Genomic DNA, 23,768 nt, shown 5'->3' with positions numbered 1-23,768 from the left:
AGCCTCCAACTGCTCTTAAACACTAGTAAAACTAAATGCATGCTTTTCAATCGAACGCTGCTGGCACCCGCCCACCCGACTAGAATCACCACTCTCGACGGGTCTGACCTAGAGTATGTGGACAACTACAAATACCTAGGTGTCTGGTTAGACTGTAAACTCAACTTCCAGACTCACATAAAGAATCTCCAATCCAAAGTTAAATCTAGAATCGGCTTCCTATTTCGCAACAAAGCCTCCTTCACTCATGCTGCCAAACATGCCCTCGTAAAACTGACTATCCTACCGATCCTTGACTTCGGCGATGTCATTTACAAAATAGCCTCCAACACTCTACTCAGCAAATTGGATGTAGTCTATCACAGTGCCATCCGTTTTGTCTCCAAAGCCCCATACACTACCCACCACTGTGACCTGTACGCTCTTGTTGGCTGGTCCTCACTACATGTTCGTCAGTCAAACCCACTGGCTCCAGGCCATCTATAAATCACTGCTAGGCAAATCCCCGCCTTATCTTAGCTCATTGGTCACCATAGCAGCACCCACCCGTAGTCTGCGCTCCAGCAGGTATATCTCACTGGTCATTCCCAAAGCCAACACCTCCTTTGGCCGCCATTCCTTCCAGTTCTCTGCTGCCAATGACTGGAACGAATTGCAAAAATCTCTGAAGCTGGAGACTCTTATCTCCCCTCAATAACTTAAGCATCAGTTGTCAGAGCACCTTACGATCACTGCACCTGTACACAGCCCATCTGAAATTAGCCCACCCAACTACCTCATCCCTATATTGTTATTTATTTTGCTCTTTTGCACCCCAGTATCTCTATTTGCACATAATCTCTTGCACATCTAGCATTCCAGTGTTAATACTATTGTAATTATTCTGCACTATAGCCTATTTATTGCCTTACCTCCATAACTTGCTACATTTGCACACACTGTATATATATTTTCTGTTGTATTTCTGACTTTATGTTTTTTACCCCATATGTAACTCTGTGTTGTTTTTTATTGCACTACTTTGCTTTATCTTGGCCAGGTCGCAGTTGTAAATGAGAACCTGTTCTCAACTGGCTTACCTGGTTAAATAAAGGTGAAATAAAAAAATAAAATAAAACCTTCATGTTATTTTTTTCCAATTAAAATGGTCATAAATAAACAAAAATAGCTTCTTAGCAAAGCACAATTTCTCAAGTAATCTATCAGTTTGAAACTCTCTTTGTTATTGGCCTATTAACTAATAGGCTGTCTTTTCAAGAACTGTTACACTAAACGGGCATTGTCATATTTTTCACAAATTCACAGTATTATTCCAACCTCAAAGTGTGGAAATATAAATTAAACACAGGAAAATCATATTTTTGACTGGACTGGGCCTTTAAATAGTTACTCATTTAGATGGAACAATTGAAAAGAATATGTCGATAGTTACCAAAATGAATGAACAAACTCCTATTCTTTGTGAACAAAAGTGAATTTCTATTTATTTTTAATTTTATTAATAAGTGAATTTCTGTGCCTGTGTACATATTTTTCTCTACGTCCAACCAGAGATGGGCCTAAAACCAAACCGAACACAGTCAAAAGAAAAGCAGCTGTGTCAAGCTCCTCTTTTAACCCCTTCTCTTCCCTCCTCCCCATAGTGCCAACAGTGAAGCCGGTGCCTCTGGGGCCTGTGGCGCTGGCGGCGGTGATCGCAGGGCCTGTGTGCGTGCTGTGCTTCGTGCTGATGCTGGTCTTCTACATCTGCCACAGCCGTGCGGGCATCCACCACCGCGTGCCCAACGAGGAGGACCCCTCCATGAACCATCCCTTCCTCAACGTGGGCTCCACCCTCAAAGACCTCATCTACGACATGACCACCTCTGGCTCCGGCTCTGGTGGGTTAGGTACCCATGGGGTGTGGGGACGGGGATGTGTGTGTGACTGTGTTGGGGGGGGGGTCTCTGCTCTGCCCATGCAGGACCGCTCATGTTTTGTTGTATTATTTAATCATTTTTTTCTGTATTTGTTTGTTTTAGTAGCATTAAAGCCTTTAGGTGTGTGCCTTTATCTGCTCAGGCATGGCTACTCATGTTGTGTTGCTTCTTTGTTTGGCTGTGTGTGTGCAATTGGTATGAGCGTGCAATTGTTCAGTGCGCTTACCAGCATGCGTCTAGGTGTAAGTGTGTGCCTGTGCTTGTGTGAATAACTCAGTGTGTGCGTAGCTACAGAATTTAGAGAGATACCCCGCTGTGAGATGACGGGGGAGATCAAGTCAGGGAGAAGTGACTCCCTCCCGCCCTCAGTGAGTGTGTAGTGAAAGCAGCGGTTATCTTATCGGTCTCTAGCTCAGCCTTAGCTGTGGCGTAATGGGAGCGGTGCGGGCCAGGGCTCTAATGACAGGATGGCGCTGACACAGAGTGGCTGTAAAGCTGCTCTCACCCCCAGACGCCAGCCCTGCCAGCCAGGAGACGTGGTGAGAGAACTGGCACGCGGACACCTTGTCGTCTTGTTCCGACCAGCAATTAACAGCTCACTATCAGGACTGGCAGAGAAATCCACAGCTCTAGGCTACCTGGATTTGATTCAGAATCAACTTCCTGGGTAATTTTTGTGCAAAAGTGTGAATAGATTTTTGGATTATGATTTGTAGGATTTTCCACTATAGGACAACGTTGATTTGAACTTTCTGCAAGATATCAAAAATGGCAGACCGGCTAAGTCCACAGTCAAACTGAATTTGACAAACTTGTCAGTGTTTCCTTTTTTCCGGCTTTTAGAGTGGATTTTTCATTTTGACAATGGGATCTTAAATTACCCTGCTTAATGTGTTGCTCTTTATCGAGGCAGGTGGATAAATCCACTGTCTGCCTGAATTAAGTACACATGAACATAAAGGATGTGGAGCACAGCACAGACGAAAGAGTTTCAAAAGTAGGATTTATATTTAGGGGTCTACTACACTAATGGAAAAACTAAGGCACTCACAGTCCACTCATGCAGCATGTAGACTAAAATATTATTTTCCAGCCCAGGATGTCACGGCACACGTCTACTGAACATCAGACCCTGCTAGGATCATAGTGACCCCATCTGTCTCCTCCCTGCTCTCCTCTCTCCACATACACCTAGCTATCCCACCACAACCTACGCTCCATTTGGCTTCTAACGGCCATGACCTCCGCAGCCTCTACAGCCTGGCTATTTCTGCTGCTGCTAGTACCAGCAGCTTTCAACTCCTCAACCCCTCCCTGCAGGCCCCACAGTAAATAACTGACTGTCCAGCTGGTGAAATAAAGAGAGCGGTAGATATATTTACCCAGGAGCACAACTCTGTCCTGTTTGTGAATTGTTTGAATATGTTTAAGATTTTTATTTTATTACTTTGATGAATATTGTCCGAAGAGCTGCAGCACAGACAATTAACCAATCACTTTTTACACTGACGTTTGTTTCAGGTCATTTTCATGACGTCGTCCTTTGGATTGCTTTTCATTTATGGAGTCTTTCTGTTGTTACTATGTACATTGCTAGCGAGTGACCAGTCCCTTTTGTAGGGCATTTCTAAACTATCTTTTTCCTAACAGGTCTGCCCCTGCTGGTACAGAGGACCATAGCCCGGACCATCATCCTCCAGGAGAGCATTGGGAAGGGCCGCTTTGGCGAAGTGTGGCGGGGGAAGTGGCGAGACGAGGAGGTGGCAGTCAAGATCTTCTCGTCCCGTGAGGAGCGCTCGTGGTTCCGCGAGGCCGAGATCTACCAGACAGTCATGCTCCGTCACGAGAATATCCTGGGCTTCATCGCCGCCGACAACAAAGGTACGACCAATCACAGCTCACCTCTAAAGAGTAGAATCACTTTTGAACGGGCACATTTATTGATTAGAGCCTCTTTTTTTTTTTGGGCCGGACCTTAAGGTTTGTAGCGCCTCTCTGTTAGGGTTTAGCATAAGGTAGACTGCTGGCATGTCAGTAAGGCAGATTGTTCTGGTGTGGGCTTGTAAGGGTTTAAGAACCATGAGAAGGGTCATACCAGCATATTTGGATGCAGTCTAGTGATCTCAGTGCAGAAAACCTGCTAGCGAGCCAGGGGTGTGTGTTTCTAGAGTTGGGGCGGTGGTTGTGCTCAGTCCAACTGCTCTGAGCTCTCTGGCCATCTGGAGGTAACATCACATTGCACTGAGGAGAACTCTCTGTCTCTGTCTCTGTCTCTCTCTGTCTCTCTGTCTCTGTGTTTTTCTCTCCATCACTCATCTTACTCTACTTTATCTCTCTGTACCTGTATCTCTCTCCCCTCCCTATTTCTGTCCCCCCCTTCTCTTTCCAGATAACGGGACATGGACCCAGCTGTGGCTGGTGTCAGACTACCATGAGCATGGCTCTTTGTTTGACTACCTGAACCGCTACACCGTCACCGTGGAGGGCATGATCAAACTTTCCCTGTCCACCGCCAGCGGCCTGGCCCACCTCCACATGGAGATTGTTGGCACGCAAGGTGAGTGACAGCCATGTTGACCAATCAGTGACTGGTGACAGCAACACCCACCAATCAGCGACTGAGGACTTTACTGTTTGTCAAGAGATGGGAGTCGGAACATTTGCCTTTTAGCTTCACGTCGAATAGTAATGTGTTACCAAATCATATGTTGTGTCACATATACTGTCTGTAACATATGTACCAATCGACATGCATACAATAATTCCATATGTACATTTGTACTCTAATCATAATGTTCACACATTAGGTTTGTATCAAGGACATGGAAAGGGGAAGTTGGAAGTTTGACTATGATGACAAGCAGGTCCACTCACCACCGTAGGGAAATTTACACAAGAAGCTTCCCTACTTACACAGGAACCACCCCCTGGTTATTGAGAGGAGAGCATATTCTCAGTAAAGCATATTCTCACCACCCTCTCTCTCTTCTCCCTCTCTCCTCCCACTCTTTCTCTTCTCCCACTCTCTCTCTTTTTCTCTTTCTCTCTCTCCCTGTTCTCTCTTTCTCCCTCTCTCTCTTCTCCCCTCTCTCTTCTTCCTCTCTCTCTCTCTCTCTCTCCTCCTACCACTCTCTCTCTTCTCCCACTTTCTCTCTCTTCTCCCACCCTCTCTTTCTTCTCCCACTCTCATCTCCCACTCTCTCTCTTCTCCTCTCTCTCTCACTCTCTCTCTTCTCCCACTCTCTCTCTCCCCCCATAAATTCCAGGGAAGCCGGCCATTGCCCACAGGGACCTGAAATCTAAGAACATCCTGGTGAAGAAGAGCGGGACTTGCTGCATCGCCGACCTGGGCCTGGCCGTGCGCCACGACTCCGCCACTGACACCATTGACATCGCTCCCAACCACAGAGTAGGAACCAAAAGGTAACTGGACCCCCTATTCGTGCTCCGCTGCCCTCTTATGCCTGTTATTTGGGCTGGCTATGTGATATGACTGAGCTACCATGCCGGCTCTTTGATGTGGTTAGTGGCGACTTCAAACTACTCCCCCCTCGACGATGGAACACGAATCAAAAGGTAATAGGAGCCCTTTGGCGGCCATTCCGGCTCCACGAGCTGTCATTGGCTGTAATGATGAGATGGGAGGTGGAGGTGCCTTTTAAACTGTTCGTCCATTCTGGCTCTAGAGTGCTGCCAAGCCCCCAACCACAGAGTGGGAAACTCAAAGGTAACTGGAGTCCCCTGGGGCGGCCTCTTTCGAGTCGTCATTCACAGTGACTGGAGACATCACCCCTACTCCCAGCTCCAACAGCTGCCACTGGCCGCAATAGGTGAAGGTGCAGTGAAATCGGTAGCAGGGAGGGAGGGAAGCAGCGGGGGAAGGGAGAGAAGGAGGAAAGGAGAGGAGGAGGAGTACACGGCGTGAGTAATCACATGGAAACACGCTGCCCATACAATTGCGCTGTCTCTCCCTAACTGCAGCAGCAACAATTAAGTTTTATGTCTTGTTTCAAAGTAGCCTAGCCAAAATACGACCTTAGAAATGTTGAGGGAATTATTTTATAAGCCCATAATATTGATGGGGCCAGGGTCGATGGCATTAGCACAGTTTACTATGGTCATTGTCGTTAGGTGGTGGATTGATTAGTTCACTGACACATTGGTGGTGGTAGATAATGTGAAGTGCATTAAAGCCTTTGAGTTTTTCTGGCATAGCGCGGGAGACCCCCTTCTTTCTCTTTGGGGCAGGCGGGTGGTTATGTTGTGTTGTGGTCCTGGCTGGCTCTGTGTGTCTGTGCTCGGCTGACCCACTGGAATCTGTGGGGCTTAATGAGGCTCACGGCAATGGGACTTCACCCTCCTCTGGAACGCCTCGAATCTGGGATTCCCTTCTTTGAGATTAGAGATTGTCCTTTCTCTATCGACAGGGTTAGAGATATTGCCCCTAGACACTGATCTGTCAGTTTTGTGTTTGAGGTCTAATGGTGCAGGTTAGAATCTGGAGGAGGGGAAACTGATTGTAGATCTGTGCCAGCAACTTCCAACTGGAGAGATTTGCTGGTTATCAAGAATGTTGTTCATCTACAAATGCTGAGGAGGATACTGTTTCATATCTCTCTGAAAAGCTGTGTTGGGAAATCACGCCTGGCTGCCTAGCAGAGGATGCAATCAGTTTTGTTGTGGTTTCTTTTTTTAAATGAATTAAAGACAGAGGAACGATTGCATCTTTGATGCCTCGGAGTGTGTTGGGCAAATATTGATTAACTTCAAACTGCTCTATGATATAAGCGCTTCCGAAATGCTCTCAATTGAGCGGGGTGTTTGTTGGCGTATTGCCACCAGATCTAATATTGCAAGGGAAGGACTTTGATGGTTTTTGTCAGTATGAAACTCCAGCTCAAGGAGTTCAATGAAGACATTGTGGAAGGTTGTGAATTAGACTTGTGAATGGAATGCTGCATAAGACGTAACGTGTGTGTGTGTGTGCGGTCAGTCTACTGTATTATCTAACCAACCTTGTCATCTCTCTCTCCAGGTATATGGCACCAGAGGTGCTAGACGACTCGATAAACATGAAGCATTTTGAGTCGTTTAAGAGGGCAGATATCTACGCCATGGGCTTGGTGTTCTGGGAGATAGCCAGTAGATGCTCTCTGGCAGGTACGTGTGTTGGTCCCCCTATAGTCACTCAGTTATGAACTTCCCTTGATTTAATAACTTCAGTAGTGGTAATTAATTATTGTCTATTGCCCCCGATAACAACAGTTGGTGAGTAATATGATGATGGCGCATAGCAAGTTTATTTGTTCATTAGCTAATTCTCTGGCTCTGTTGGCTTATCACTGTATATACAAATCACATACATATCATTGAAGTACATGAGCTACTTCGTCTATGATGTATACTGTGCAGAGGACAAACACATTTTCCCTTGAGGGATAAAACACTTTTAATGTAATGCGTTGTACTTACTGTCAGCGATTGTGATGTATTTTAACGCGTCTGACGTGATTTGCGTCAGGCATCGTTGAAGACTACCAGCTGCCATACCATGACCTGGTGCAGTCAGACCCCTCTGTGGAGGAGATGAGGAGGGTGGTGTGTGAACAGAAGCTACGACCCAACATTCCAAACCGGTGGCAGAGCTGTGAGGTACGTAACACGCACGCACGCACACACACTGGACCTTCATACCATAAAAAATGCTGATCTTTTGATTGCTTTGGTTTTTAAACCGTTCACATTCCAAGTTCTGAGGCACGACTTGCCTTAAGAAATGTGTAGTAGTCTTCTCTTTGTGATGCAGCCATAAAAACTAGCCAATTTCATCAACTGAAAATCCACGTGAGAGGATTCTCTCCAGATAGTCTTTCCGAACTACTATCTGTCTCTGTCTCACGACATGGTGCGTTTAAACCAAGAACAATCACAGCCCACAAACCTGAAACTCTCCCATGCGTCCATCTCAATAAGACTCAGGTGTCACAGAAGCTAGTGTTTCCCTCTCTCCTCATTATAACCACAGTCCCTCCCTCCTCAGAGAGTAACCATCCACCCTAAGGGGAAGAAAGTGTGCTGCGTCTCTCCCTCCCTCTCCCCCTCTCACAAGCTTCCCTCCTTCACGACATCACACTCTGTTTACAAGGCTCTCTTTCTGTCTCTTCCTTCCTTCCTTCCTTCCTTCCTTCCTTCCTTCCTTCCTTCCTTCCTTCCTTCCTTCCTTCCTTCCTTCCTTCCTTCCTGTCTTTACATCCTCTTTCTCTCCCTCTTTCTGTTTATAGGTGTCCCTGTTTATTGCCTGGAAAACTGAACAATTACATTAGCGCCAATCCACAGTAATACAATCTTGTAATCTAATCTGTCCAGTATGACCAGGCCTCAATGGCTGCCAAGCTGTTGTGACCGAGCTGCACCTGCCATTCAACACAACACAGTGACAAGACACTGATCGATCAACCGGAGAGATCTATGTCCCTGATACCAAAATAATAGTCTAATAGTCTAATATTTCTGCCTTGGCCAGAACAGGTTGTTTGCTGAGTTGTCCACCATACCTTTTTATTGAAAGATTCTTTATAATTTAGATGAATACATACATACAACCTATGGCAACACAAATATTAAGCAATGTAGCAAGTCAGTACCAATTGACCACACATACAGTACAACTAACACAACATGTCAAGACATACAGTGCATTCGGAAAGTATTCAGACCCCTTGACTTTTTCCACGTTTTGTTACGTTACAGCCTTACTCTAGAATTTATGAAATTGTTTTTTTTCCCTCATCAATCTACACACAATACCCCATAATGACAAAGCAAAAACATTTGTTTAGAAATTTTTGCAAATGTATTACAAATAAAAAACTATCACATTTACATAAGTATTCAGACCCTTTACTCAGTACTTTGTTGAAGCACCTTTGGCAGTGATTACAGCTCGAGTCTTCTTGGGTATGACGCTACCAATTGATCACACATACAGTACAACTAACACAACATGTCAAGACATAGATACAGGTCTGGTTTCCCAGAAACAGATTAAGCCAAGTCTTGGACTAAGAAACACTTTCAATGGAGAATCTCCATTTAACATGCTAGGCCTAGCATAAACCATCCCAAAATTGAAATATACACCCAGAAGAAAGTCATTCTCCTCTTCTCTTCTCTCCCGGGTGTTAATTGAGGCTAGCTACGGCTGAGGGGGCGGTGGTTTAATGTGCCAACGGGCAGATGGTGTCTCAGCGGCCGCCGCTCGTTCACAGGTCAGGCCGTAAACACAGATGCCTTTTGTTGAGACTGGCGTGTTGCACCGCCACGGTGAGTCAGCCACGCCCTGCCAACAACAATACGACCAGGAAGAGGGTAGAGGAGGACTGAGAGGAGGAGTGTGTCTGGTAGGATAGAACAGAGAACAGTGAGGGACCACCTTGTGCCACACTCTCCAAACAGACAGTGGTGTAGTTTATTATGAGCTCCACACACATAACAGAGGTACAGATTACCCTGTAATGACTTCTCAGAGGACTTCCGTCAAAGACAGACCAAACAGCTTCTTATGTTCATACAGGTAGTCCGGCCGTCAAGGGTAGCGTTGGTATTCTGTGAGAGACGCTTTGTTTTCACTGAGACAGGCAGAGCGTGACATGTGGAGAGCCTTCCCGGCCTTGTTTCGTGTCTGACAGCATGACCCTGAAAAACCACTCTGACTGTCTCACCGCAAGCAATCAGTTCAGGGAGTTGTGTGTTGGGTGTGTGTGTCTAGTCAGTTTGCACATAGTGTGTGTAGTGGTTGTGTGTGTATTCGGTTTGCATACTGCGTGTGTACGTGCAGTAAAGTACAAACACACACCCCTCGGGGCTCTTTAGCTAGCTATCCGCTAGTCACTGGGGCTTTCCTGTGGTTTCCAGCCCACAGCCCCACAGGGCCTTGTGAACTCACCAGATAACATCTCCCTTGTGCATTCTTCTCACATGACTCAACCCTCTCCTGTTTCCCACTTAGCCAGTCCATCTGTATCATCAGAACCACACGTTGGGTATGAAAAGTCTGGTCAATAAATCAAATCAAATCAAATTTTATTGGTCACATACACGTGTTTAGCAGATGTTATTGCGGGTGTAGCGAAATGCTTGTGTTTCTAGCTCCGACAGTGCAGTAATATCTAACAAGGAATATCTAACAATTTCAGAACATATACCCAATGCACACAAATCTAAGTAAAGCAGTGGAATTAAGAATATATACATAAATATATGGACGAGCAATGTCAGAGCGGCATTGACTAAGATACAGTAGAATAGTATAGAATATAGTATATACATATGAGATGTGTAATACAAGAAATGTAAACATTATTAAAGTGACTAGTGTTCAATTTATTCAAGTGGCCAGTGATTTCTAATCTATGTATATAGGCTAGTGAAGGCTATTTAACAGTCTGATGGCCTTTAGATAGAAGCTGTTTTTCAGTCTCTCTGTCCCAGCTTTGATGCACCCGTACTGACCTCACCTTCTGGATGATAGCAGGGTGAACAGGCAGTGGCTCGGGTGGTTGTTGTCCTTGATGATCTTTTTGGCCTTCCTGTGACATCTGGTGCTGTAGGTGTCCTGGAGGGCTGGTAGTTTGCCCCCGGTGATGCGTTGGGCAGACCGCACCACCCTCTGGAGAGCCCTGCGGTTGCAGGCGGTGCAGTTGCCGTACCAGGCGGTGATACAGCCCGACAGGATGCTCTCAATTGTACATCTGTAAAAGTTTGTGAGGGTTTCGCCTTCTTCACCACACTGTCTGTGTGGGTGGACAATTTCAGTTTGTCAGTGATGTGTACGCAAGGAACTTTACGCTTTCTACCTTCTCCACTGCGGTCCCGTCGATGTGGTTAGAGGGGTGTTCCCTCTGCTGTTTCCTGAAGTCCACGATCATCTCCTTTGTTTTGTTGACGTTGAGTGAGAGGTTATTTTCCTGGCACCACACTCACAGAGCCCTCACATCCTCCCTGTAGGCTGTCTCGTCATTGTTGGTAATCAAGCCTACTACTGTTGTGTCGTCTGCCAACTTGATGATTGAGTTCGAGGTGTGCTTGGCCACGCAGTCATAGGTGAACAGGGAGTACAGTAGGGGGCTGAGCACGCACCCTTGTGGGGCCCCAGTGTTGAGGATCAGCGAAGTGGAGGTGTTGTTTCCTACCTTCACCACCCGGGGGCTTCCCGTCAGGAAGTCCAGGACCAAGTTGCACAGGGCGGGGTTCAGACCCAGGGCCTCAAGCTTAATTATGAGCTTGGAGGATACTATGGTGTTAAATGCTGAGCTATAGTCAATGAACAGCATTCTTACATATTATTCCTCTTGTCCAGATGGGATAGTGCAGTGTGATGGCGATTGCATCGTCTGTGGATCTATTAGGGCGGTAAGCAAATTGAAGTGGGTCTAGGGTGGCAGGTAAGGTAGAGGTGATATTATCCTTGACTAGTCTCTCAAAGCACTTCATGATGACAGAAGTGAGTGCTACGGGGCAATAGTCATTTAGTTCAGTTACCTTTGCTTTCTTGGGTACAGGGACAATGGTGGCCATCTTGAAGCAAGTGGGGACAGCAGACTGGGATAGGGAGAGATTGAATATGTCCGTAAACACACCAGCCAGCTGGTCTGCGCAAGCTCTGAGGACGCGGCTAGGAATGTCATCTGGGTCGGCAGCCTTGAGAGGGTTAACATGCTTAAATGTCTTACTCACGTCGGCCACGGAGAAGGAGAGCCCACAGTTCTTGGTAGCGGGCCGCGTCAGTGGCACTGTATTATCCTCAAAGTGGGCGAAAAAGGTGTTACGCTTGTCCGGAAGCAAGACGTCGGTGTCCGCGACGTGGCTGGTTTTCCTTTTGTAGTCCGTGATTGTCGGTAGACCCTGCCACATATGTCTCGTGTCTGAGCCGTTTAATTGCGACTCCACTTTGTCCCTATACTGACGTTTTGCCTGTTTGATTGCCTTGCGGCGGGAATAACTACACTGTTTGTATTCTGCCATATTCCCTGTCACCTTGCCATGGTTAAATGCGGTGGTTTGCGCTTTCAGTTTTGCGCAAATGCTGCCATCTATCCACAGTTTCTGGTTAGAGTAGGTTTTAATAGTCACAGTGGGTACAACATCTCCTATACACTTTCTGATAAACTCAGTCACCGTATCAGTATATATATGTCGATATTGTTCTCTGAAGCTACCCGGAACATACCACAGTCCACATGATCAAAACAATCTTGAAGCGTGGATTCCAATTGGTCAGACCAGCGTTGAATAGTCCTTAGCACGGGTACTTCCTGTTTGAGTTTCTGCCTATATGAAGGGAGGAGCAAAATGGAGTCGTGGTCAGATTTGCCGAAAGGAGGGCGGGGAAGGCCTTGTATGCATCCCAGAAGTTGGAGTAGCCGTGGTTGAGTGTTTTAGCAGCGCAAGTACTACAGTCGATGTGTTGAAAGAACTTCGGCAACCTTTACCTCAAATTTGCTTTGTTAAAATCCCCAGATACAATAAATGCGGTGGTTTGCGCTTTCAGTTTTGCGCGAATGCTGCCATCTATCCACAGTTTCTGGTTAGAGTAGGTTTTAATAGTCACAGTGGGTACAACATCTCCTATACACTTTCTGATAAACTCAGTCACCGTATCAGTATATATGTCGATATTGTTCTCTGAAGCTACCCGGAACATACCACAGTCCACATGATCAAAACAATCTTGAAGCGTGGATTCCAATTGGTCAGACCAGCGTTGAATAGTCCTTAGCACGGGTACTTCCTGTTTGAGTTTCTGCCTATATGAAGGGAGGAGCAAAATGGAGTCGTGGTCAGATTTGCCGAAAGGAGGGCGGGGAAGGCCTTGTATGCATCCCAGAAGTTGGAGTAGCCGTGGTTGAGTGTTTTAGCAGCGCAAGTACTACAGTCGATGTGTTGAAAGAACTTCGGCAACCTTTACCTCAAATTTGCTTTGTTAAAATCCCCAGATACAATAAATGCAGCCTCAGGATATGGTGTTTCCAGTTTGCATAGAGTCCAGTGAAGTTTTTTGAGGGCCGTCGTGGTATCGGCTTGAGGGGGGATATACACGGCCGTGACTATAACCAAATAAAAATTATCTTGGGAGATAATACGGTTGGCATTTGATTGTGAGGTATTCTAGGTCGGGTGAACAAAAGGACTTGAGTTCCTTTATGTTATCACAATTACACCATGAGTTGTTCATCATAAAACATACACCTCTGCCCTTCTGCTTCCCGGATAGATATTTATTCCTGTCTGCGCGATGAACTGAGAACCCAACTGACTGGATCGACTCGGACAGTATATCCCAAGAGAGCCATGTTTCCGTGAAACAGAGTATGTTACAATCCCTGATGTCTCTTTGGAAAGAAACCCTCGCCCTGAGCTCGTCCACTTTATTATCCAGAGACTGAACATTAGCGAGTAATATACTCGGAAGCAGTGGATGATGTGCACGCCTCCTAAGTCGGACTAGAAGGCCGCTCCGAGGACCTCTCCTCCGGCGTTGTTTTGGGTCGGCCTCTGGAATCGGTTAAATTGCCCTGGGAGGTGCGAACAAATGATCCGCTTCAGGAAAGTCATATTCCTGGTTGTAATGCTGGTAGTGCTGGTGAGTTACTGCCGCTCTGATATCCAATAGTTCTTCCCGGCTGTATGTAATAACACAAACAATTTTCTGGGCTAATAACTTAAGAAATAATACATAAAAAAACGAAATACTGCAAAAGTTTCCTAAGATGGCACCGTATTTCCAGAGCCCCCTGGTCCAAAGTAGTGCACTATATCAAAAGTAGTCCACTATGTACAGTTGAAGTCGGAAGTTTACATACACTTAGGTTGGAGTCATTAAAACTTGTTTTTCAACCACTCCACAAATTTCTTGTTAACAAACTTTAGTTTTCGCAAATCAGTTAGGACATCTAATTTGTGCATGACACAAGTGATTTTTCCAACAATTATTTACAGACAGATTATTTCACTTATAATTCACTGAATCACAATTCCAGTGGGTCAGAAGTTTATATACACTAAGTTGACGGTGCCTTTAAACAACTTGGAAAATTCCTGAAAATTATGCCGTGGCTTTAGAAGCTTCTGATATGCTAATTGACATCATTTGAGTCAATTGGAGGTGTACTTGTGGATGTATTTCAAGGCCTACCTTCAAACTCAGTGCCTCTTTGCTTGACATCATGGGAAAATCAAAAGAAGTCAGCCAAGACCTCAGAAGAAAATTGTAGACCTCCACAAGTCTGGTTCATCCTTGGGAGCAATTTCCAAATGCCTGAAGGTACCACGTTCATCTGTACAAACAATAGTACGCAAGTATAAACACCATGGGACCATGCAGCCGTCATACCGCTCAGGAAGGAGACGAGTTCTGTCTCCTAGAGATGAACGTACTTTGGTGCGAGAAGTGCAAATCAATCCCAGAACAACGGCAAAGGACCTTGTGAAGATGCTGGAGGAAACAGGTACAAAAGTATCTATATCCACAGTAAAACAAGTCCTATATCCACATAACCTGAAAGGCCGCTCAGCAAGGAAGAAGCCACTGCTCCAAAACCACCATAAAAAAGCCAGACTACGGTTTGCAACTGCACATGGGGACAAAGATCATACTTTTTGGAGAAATGTCCTCTGGTCTGATGAAACAAAAACCGAACTGTTGGCCATAATGACCATCGTTATGTTTGGAGGAAAAAGGAGGTAGCTTGCAAGCCGAAGAACACCATCCCAACCGTGAAGCACGGAGGTGGCAGCATCATGCTGTGGGTGTGCTTTGCTGCAGAAAGGACTGGTGCACTTCACAAAATAGATGGCATCATGAGGAAGGAAAATGATGTGGATATATTGAAGCAACATCTCAAGACATCAGTCAGGAAGTTAAAGCTTGGTCGCAAATGGGTCTTCCAAATGGACAATGACCCCAAGCATACTTCCAAAGTTGTGGCAAAATGGCTTAAGGACAACAAAGTCAAGGTATTGGAGTGGCCATCACAAAGCCCTGACCTCAATCCTATAGAAAATGTGTGGGCAGAACTGAAAAAGCGTATGCGAGCAAGGAGGCCTACAAACCTGACTCAGTTACACCAGGTCTGTCAGGAGGAATGGGCCAACATTCACCCAACTTATTGTGGGAAGCTTGTGGAAGGCTACCCAAAACATTTGACCCAAGTTAAACAATGTAAAGGCAATGCTACTAAATACTAATTGAGTGTATGTAAACTTCTGACCCACTGGGAATGTGATGAAAGAAATAAAAGCTGAAATAAATAATTATCTCTAATATTATTCTGACATTTCACATTCTTAAAATAGTGGTGATCCTAACTGACCTAAGACAGGGAATTGTTACTAGGATTAAATGTCAGGAATTGTGAAAAACTGAGTTTAAATGTATTTGGCTAAGGTATATGTAAACTTCCGACTTCAACTGTAGGTAATAGGGTACCGTTCCAGACATATGCACACTTAGTCATTTCTAGGTGTCAGGATTAGGCCGTGTTCTGGCCTTGAGTCCATTCAGGCAGACAAAGCAGAGAGCGCTGTGAATGCTTCTTAAAGCAGTTGCCAGTGTGGAGACTAGCTGCTGAAAAGGCCCTGCTGGATGTGATTCAGTGTAATGTATGTTTGTCAACAGACTGCAACAGATTGTGGGGGAGTGAGGGACCATGGTGGGCTGCTCTGCTCTGCTACTACTGTGCCAGACTTCTCCCACAACCAGGCTATCACTAATACTATTACTGAATAGGGAAGAGAAGAGTTTAGACTATTAGATCAATGGGGATTTGTGATGTTTTGAGTCCCAACTGTATTGAATGTCCCAAGGTCTCATCAAGTGAACTTTGGTAATGCAACAGCTTCTGAAACAATGGTAGTTCATGCTGTGTTTCTCTCTAGCCTGTCTCTTACAGTCTTATCCATAGGGTATTGATTGAACAATTTATTTTATTTCCATGTCGGACACCAATTGGTGCCCATCCCATATGGGGTTATAAGACACAATATCAAGTATCTGTGCACAAAACTATTTTTTTTAAAACATTAAACAAACTGAATGCATTTCACAATTAAATGCATAATTAGCAATCATAAATATTTTAACGTCATTAAAATAATCTGTGTAAAATTGAGCATTGTGTAAGTGAAAATGTAAGTGTTTACTGTTGACATTGGTAGCGAATACAGTGCTAGAACAAGTGAGTAATCATGCTCGAACAGTTCCACACTAAGAATGACTTGGTCTCTGTGGTTAAACATGCCCATTCAAATTGCGAGCATCTCCCACAACTGGAGCATATACGAGAGACACTGATGTGGGTTGTGCTGGCCTACTTGTCAGAAAGCTTACTGAAGAGTATTTGTCAGCGTTAATCCAAATGACTGCGCTCTGTCTTAATAAGCACTGGTGGAAATCTCCAAGATTATGTCCTCGACAGGCTTCTGAGAGATGTAGACAAATTGTGGCCAGAAAACAGATGCTGTTTACAAGGCTGGTAGCAGAATGATTCAGCGTCTCATTCCAGCTCCCCAAAAAACAAACCCTTACTTTCTTAAAAGGATAGTAAGGGGATTTTGGCAATGAAGCCTACTTCCCCAGAGTCAGATGAACTTGTGGTTACCATTTTATATGTCTCTGTGTCCCTCTATGCAGGAAGTTGGAGGTAATTTTGCCCAGGACCCAGATTCACAAAACCTTTTAAGAAGACATTTCTTCTTAACTGGCATTTTTTTTTACTTAACTATAGACTTATGAAGGAAGTTAAGCAAAGTTGCTATTCCTCAAAAAGATTATTGGAAATGTACTTGCACTATTTCTTATGTTTCTCCTTAAGCAAAACGTGTTTTGTGAATCAGGGCCGTGGCCCCTCTGCGTCTGATCGGGGTGCGGTGAGGAGGGGGGACTGTCTGTGGTGCTGGGAATACAAAACCACACTGTTTACTAATATCATATTCATGATAAAAAATACTAATACGCACCTCTGTTCTAACACAATGCTTCAGTGACGTTTTTTCATCAAGTCAACCTTTCTCTCTCTCCCTCTCCCCCTCTCTCTCTTTCCTCCAGGCTCTGCGGGTAATGGCTAAGATCATGAGGGAGTGCTGGTACGCCAACGGAGCAGCCCGCCTCACCGCACTACGCATCAAGAAGACCCTGTCCCAGCTCAGCCAATCAGAGGGCATCAAGATGTAGACACACCCTTTCTCCTGTTATATTATTAATAATATTATTATTTTCATTATTACCATCAATAGTTCTCTTTCTGCCGCTCCTCCTCTTGGTTTGAAAGGAGAGGCGGTGCGGCACGGTGAAGTTTTACTCTGATACCCCCCTGACCCCTCCCTAAATGCTGTCATCGTTTCATCGTCGCCCCGCTGACTGGCGCGTGGATCTATTTTCTGTCTCATGGAGGTGGAGCATGGATCTGGTAGAGGGATGTTTGCCAGTGCAAACCCCACCCCACAGTCCTCATGATTTGGTGGGATCACATCCTCGAGTGCTCGTGAAAGACCTATCGGGGTGATTACAGACAAACGTAGTCCCACCATGCCACAGACCCATCTCTCAGTGCTGTTCGGCGGAAACCAGAGGAAAGGAAACATCAACAACCCATCAGAAAAGCCCTAAGGTTGCATGACTGCTGGTCATAACATTCAGGTGACAATGCCTCCATTCAAACAACAAATGTTCAATTCTGTCACTGGGCGAGGTGGCTCGGACTCGACGAGAACCACCCTAGAAAAAGATTGAACGAACTATAGTTAGTTTATTTTTTACCATCCGGTACTTAAAAACAAGTATTTTAATTGAGTTATTGTTTCTGTTTTTTTCCATGGAGAGATGCTGGTGTGCTGTTGGACTCGTCTCTCCAGAAAATGTTGCACCTTTTTTTGTGTTTCTCGCTCTCCTCCCTACGTATCACGGTACAGGGGGTCTACAGGTCAGTTTAACTTATTTGTTTTTGTTTGCAAACAAACTGGACATGAGCTCATTCAGTCTTGGCCAACATGCTATGGCATATGCAATATAGATCAAATGTATCTATTTTATATACTCTGCTCTGCTACTACAACAGCAACGTCAACGACAACAACAACAGCTCGACAGTCGCCACCATGCCTTCCAAGCCAGGTGATAACCGGAAAGTGCCACTGCTTTAAACCTACCCCCCTTCCCCTCTCATGTCGGGTACTGTGTGGGGGTGTTGGTGTGATTGCAAAGGTGTGTGGGTGTGTGTGTGTAAGATTTCATGGAGTCTTGACAGAAGCCCTCCCAGAGCTGTAGGAGCAGCAGGGAGTGTTCCTCCTCCTATGCACATGAAAGGACACACGTGACCTCGCCACACTTCCACGGGCAGCCACAACACCCCCTCTCTGGTGCCATCTACCCACCCACCTACCTCCCTCAGCCGGCCCACCCTCATAAAAACAGCAACAAGGGTTGTTTATCTTTCTTTCTCCCTTTTCCACTCTCTCTCCGCTGTATGGGAGAGCTCTCATGACTATAGAAACTGAATACCAGACTGATAGTGGGGCTAGTACCCACAGGCCTACACTAAGGTGGCTTTAAGGAAAAATAAAAAAAACTACGCAAGCATTACTGAAGTTGCCCTATAAACATGCATTGTTTGATTCTTTTTTTGTAAGGGGGTTCAGTGTGTGTGACAGCACACATTTATCTCTTTAAATAAAAACAAGGTAAATATAGCAAATGGATATTTACTAAGCCATAGGTTTTCCAATGTTTTTTTGTGGCAACTTTTTCTACTACTAGAAGAATGTACATTTACGGATAAAAATAATCTGTAACATTATGTAAACTGCTTCACATTTCAGTTTAGCAAGTCTTATGGGACCAATGGAGAGAGGCAGGATTGCTCTTGTTTTGTAAAAAGTAAGATTATAAATTACTATTATAAAGTAGGGTCAATATTCTATATAAAGGAAAAAAGTAAATGTAGCACCAGATTTTAAAGCTGCAATGTGTATCTTTTTGGGCAACCCGACAAAATTCACATAATGTGATTTATAGATCTGTCATTCTAATTTGAAAGCAAGTCTAAGAAACGGTAGATCTGTTCTATATGCGCTATTTCTGTGCTTCCTGTTTTTAAGTTTCGTTTTTGCTTTACTTTTGGTTTTGTGCACCAGCTTCAAACAGCCGAAAATACAATATTTTTGGTTATGGAAAATATTTCACAGCTGTTTAGATGGTACAATGATTCTCTAAACTATACTTGCTTGTTTTGTCACACAAACTTTTTTGCAACCAGGAAATGGCAAAGCGATTTCTGCATAGTGCATCTTTAACAATTTATGTTTTGGTTTGTATTTGTAAGGTACCCTATTGCCACACACCTAAACCTGCAAGCTGCATATTTATACCAATTTGGATTGTGCTCGTTTTGGTATGTTCATTTTCCACAGTCTTGATGTCACTGCAGTTTATTGCTCTATTTCAGCATACTGAGCAAAACCTCATATTGGAGCATGCATAAAAACAATTTAAAATATTTTTTTTGAAATACTGTGTTGTCAATCGTCACAAAAAATACACAGAACCCCAAAATATATGATTGTTTGGCAATAAGTGCACTTGTTCTGACTTAACTGCACGTTAACCTGTGTAGCAATAAGGTTGTCTTTTTAATTGTATTCTTCCTTTGGATTTCTCTAGAACAGTCTGCTGTTTGGATGCATTGTATTTATCTATGGGACGCTGTGCTGCTACAAAATGTCTGCCTCTGTTTTGAAACCAAGATGAGGTCAGAGATGCTCCGTGAGAGCCCTGATTGGATATGCAAACATATCCCACATGCCTCTTATTAGATCTGTGCCATGATGTTTTTGTCTACACGATTCACCGTTGGTGTTCCCCAAGGGTGAGTGCTGGGATCTCTCTCTCTGTCTCTCTCTCTCGCTCTCTCTCTCTCTCTCTCTCTCTCTCTCTCTCTCTCTCTCTCTCTCTCTCTCTCTCTCTCTCTCTCTCTCTCTCTCTCTCTCTCTCTCTCTCTCTCTCTCTCTCTCTCTCTCTCTCTCTCTCTCTCTCTCTCTCTCTCTCTCTCTCTCTCTCTCTCTCTCTCTCTCTCTCTCTCTCTCTCTCTCTCTCTCTCTGTGTCTGTCTCTCTCTCTTTCTCTCTGTGTCTGTCTCTCTCTCTTTCTCTGTCTCTCTGTGTCTCTGTCTCTCTCTGTGTGTCTGTATGTCTGTGTCTGTCTGATGCATCAGGTCAATCCTCATCCTGTAGAGAAATGCTGAAGTAGCCCTTTAAGCATTTCCTTATTATTTCTGATTAGGTGTGCTTCAGGAAATGAGCATTTTTACATTTTGTTGATCTTTACATTGTGTTGAACCTTGGAGATTGATTGTATGCTGTGCCATATAGTAGTCTGAATGATCCCTGCTACATACTGAAAAGGAAGTTAGTGGGAATGCGTGGACAGAGGGGGGAAATTGAATATATAAAACTACAGATGTGGGATCTTAATTTGATCACCCCATTGCAGGAGAACTTTCCTGCAATGCAGGACATTTTAAACTTGTAGTGTATTTGAGTTTAAAAAGACTAATGAAGTTTGTAATTTTCACTTATAAAAAATGTATCAACCCCTACAAAAATTTCCATTGATTATAATCCACCTAATAACTCACATTTCCTGTTGCTGCATGATTATTTTCCTGCTGTAGCAAACTGGCTCAAATTAAGATCCCACATCTGTATGTAAATATCTAAATATATCTCTTGTATATCTTACGCAGTTGGTCAGCAAAAAAAAAAGTTTGAACAAAAAAAGAATTAAAAGCTATCCTTAACATTAAGAGAGTAGCAGATATTGCTGCTATGATACATGGTGAACAAAAGAAAGAAAAAAGAGCAGGAATGTCATCATGCTGAATTTGGTCCCCTTGTGTACATAATGCTAGATCTTGAAGCGTGTGTTAGTGGCAAGGTCATCTCCATTCTCTGGGACATAACAACAAAAACAACACTCAGAAACAGCAGCAGTTCAGCTGACTACTTCGCTATCTATGCCTCCGTTGTCTACACTGGACCAACGTTCGTTCTGTGTCCGGACACATTTCTGTCTTAAAATCACCAGCAGCCTTTCTTTTCGTTTCCAAAATCAAAGGTGACTTATTCTTACATTAACTGTAAAAAAACATTACACACCCAGGTATTCCTCTTTCTCAGTGATATGCAGGTAATTCTTCCTGGCCATACCAGCTTACGAGTTAACAGAAACAACAACAACCATACCTTTGCACCATTTTATCCAAAATGGGGCGGAACAGTTAGTTGCGGCTTTCGGGGTGGTCTAGAGTGGAAGGGGTGGTTCTAGGACTCATAAAGCGCATTTAGTTCGCCCAGGGGTCTCTTGAGGTGCTACCAGTGTCCTTTTCAATGTTCCCCCAAACTTTTCTGTGCCTCCTTTCTGCTCATCTATTTCCACCCAGACACAGGAAAGGAGACACACAAGCCAGGAGGTCCCAGGCAGCAGACCGCCAGCGGCCATCTTTATTGCACCAGTTACAAGGGGTGGGTGAGGGAGGGAAGGTTGTTTGCTGTACGTGCCCTTTTGTGACCCAAACCCATATAATTTGGTAATTATACCACTAGCAGACGAATGGTGTTGAGGGCACCACTTGATATGCAGTCTGCTCAGACAGAAACGCAGCACGGTTGCACCAAGCAAGGAGCAACACTAATGGTTGCTATTGTGTGATCTAATTGAGGCCAGGGAGATATCCTAATGATGCCAGCATTGCCCCCCAAAATTTGAAAGCACTGAAATTAAACTGACGTGAATGTATAAACTCAAAAGGCTCGACCTTCCCCTAGATTGGCCGCAAACCGGAGCACAATTTGCATAATTTCGTCAAAGGTCATGCAGGTTCCTCTATTTACAGTTATGCAAATGTTTGGTCAATGTGGTCCCTTGGGATTCAATTTTTCACACCTGTCCTGTTTGGGCACAGTTTTATTAATCTTTCTATCTATGCTAATATCTGGACCTTTTTTGGGGTACTGTGACCCAGTAGTGTCAGAAAGCGCAGGCATCATCACTCTGGAGACATTTTTAGACTGCCAATTAATACCCATGGGAAAGAAAGAAATGGTTTGGGTCACAAAAGGGTCCTGCTTGCTAAATAAAAAGCCAACAGAGGTGCTCTCCACATGTTCTATGTGGCTGCTGTAGTGAGACCGTTGTGTAAAAGACAGCTTTATCGTGTTTTATTTGGTGCCTAAGTTAGACTCACTCTTCTGTTATTTTTCCACCTAGAATGACGAGCTGCATGTGATTGTGTTCCAATGTATGCATCAGTTGATTTATAAATAAACTATTAAAAAGCCGAAAAAATATATATAAAAAGTGTAATTAACAGGATATATAAAGGTCATACAAATCTAAAGAAAATACCTCCTCTGAAGACCAATTGTGTTTTTACCTCAGTGTATATATTCGATTTGTTTGCTCCAAATTTGCATTTTCTTTTGTTTCTATGAAATGCTAATTTGGAGAATTGAATTATTTGTCAATGGTACTTTATTGTCAATGGTATTATTTTTTGTGGTGTTCCCAAGCAGTATATTCCTCTATTTACCATTAGCACTATTTGACTTATGTTCTGTTCCAAATGTAAATGCTTTACCAACGTCAAAACCTTAGTCTTTTCCAAGCCCCTCTGAGCTGTGTTAAAAAATGACTTGTTCTTTTTAAGTGGTCAAAAAGGAGGCTGCAAGGAGAGACTTTGGAGACCCTCGAAATCGATTCAGAATCGCCTGTGCCCCCTTCTGATTATTTCTAATGCATATGTATTGACTTTTTTATAGTGTGCACCGAAGAATGAACGATCAACATAGGATAGCTTATGTTAACTTCTAACATAGTTGGAGTACAAAGTGGTGTGAATAAAAAAAAAATATGTTTCTGTAAGACCATGGTCTTGTCTGTTTTGTTTGTGGTGTTGGATTCACATTCACAAGGCAGTTATTTTATTTTATTTCACCTTTATTTAACCAGGTAAGCCAGTTGAGAACAAGTTCTCATTTACAACTGCGACCTGGCCAGAGTTACATATGGGATAAACACAACGTACAGTCAATAACACAATAGAAAATCTATATACAGTGTGTGCAAATGTAGTAAGTTATGGAGGTAAGGCAATAAATAGGCCATAGTGCAAAATAATTACAATTTAGTATTAACACTGGCGTGATAGATGTGCAGAAGATGATGTGAAAATAGAGATACTGGGGTGCAAATGAGCAAAATAAATGACAATGTAAATAACAATATGGGGATGAGGTAGTTGGGTGGGCTAATTACAGATGGGCTGTGTACAGGTGCAGTGATCGGTAAGCTGCTCTGACAACTGATGCTTAAAGTTAGTGAGGGAGATAAGTGTCTCCAGCTTCAGAGATTTTTGCAGTTCGTTCCAGTCATTTGCAGCAGAGAACTGGAAGGAATGGCGGCCAAAGGAGGTGTTGGCTTTGTGGATGACAAGTGAGATATACCTGCTGGAACGCATACTATGGGTGGGTGTTGCTATGGTGACCAATGATCTAAGATAAGGCGGGGATTTGCCTAGAAGTGATTTATAGATGACCTGGAGCCAGTGGGTTTGGCGACGAATATGTAGTGAGGGCCAGCCAACGAGAGCGTACAGGTCACAATGGTGGGTATTATATGGGGCTTTGGTGACAAAATGGATGGCACTGTGATAAACTACATCCAATTTGCTGAGTAGAGTGTTGGAAGCTATTTTGTAAATGACATCGCCGAAGTCAAGGATTGGTAGGATAGTCAGTTTTA

The 23,768-nt window shown here is 44.0% G+C and overlaps 1 protein-coding gene across 4 annotated transcripts in view; it reads left to right on the top strand.

Annotated features, from left to right (window-relative positions):
- LOC121569133 (TGF-beta receptor type-1-like) overlaps positions 1 to 19,137 on the top strand; it is a 74,554-nt gene extending 55,417 nt beyond the window's left edge. Inside the window, exons 3-10 of one of the 4 annotated variants that reach the window (XR_006001333.2) lie at positions 1,644 to 1,889; positions 3,570 to 3,800; positions 4,309 to 4,476; positions 5,186 to 5,342; positions 6,955 to 7,079; positions 7,441 to 7,571; positions 17,023 to 17,896; positions 18,032 to 19,137. Coding sequence is in view for 3 of the 4 variants with exons in the window: in XM_041879793.2 (XP_041735727.1) it covers positions 1,644 to 1,889; positions 3,570 to 3,800; positions 4,309 to 4,476; positions 5,186 to 5,342; positions 6,955 to 7,079; positions 7,441 to 7,571; positions 17,023 to 17,148 (1,184 nt within the window). In the remaining variant the exon portion in view is untranslated. Of the gene's footprint in view, positions 1 to 1,643; positions 1,890 to 3,569; positions 3,801 to 4,308; positions 4,477 to 5,185; positions 5,343 to 6,954; positions 7,080 to 7,440; positions 7,572 to 17,022 lie in introns of all 4 variants that reach the window. The other 3 variants (XM_041879796.2, XM_041879793.2, XM_041879795.2) reach the window with 3 other exon arrangements.
- The last annotated feature ends 4,631 nt before the right edge of the window (positions 19,138 to 23,768 follow it).

Source organism: Coregonus clupeaformis, chromosome 7 (assembly GCF_020615455.1).
Source record: "Coregonus clupeaformis isolate EN_2021a chromosome 7, ASM2061545v1, whole genome shotgun sequence".
Lineage (NCBI taxonomy): Eukaryota > Metazoa > Chordata > Actinopteri > Salmoniformes > Salmonidae > Coregonus > Coregonus clupeaformis.
Note: the sequence above shows the minus strand (reverse complement) of the source record. Positions and strands in the feature narration are given on the sequence as shown.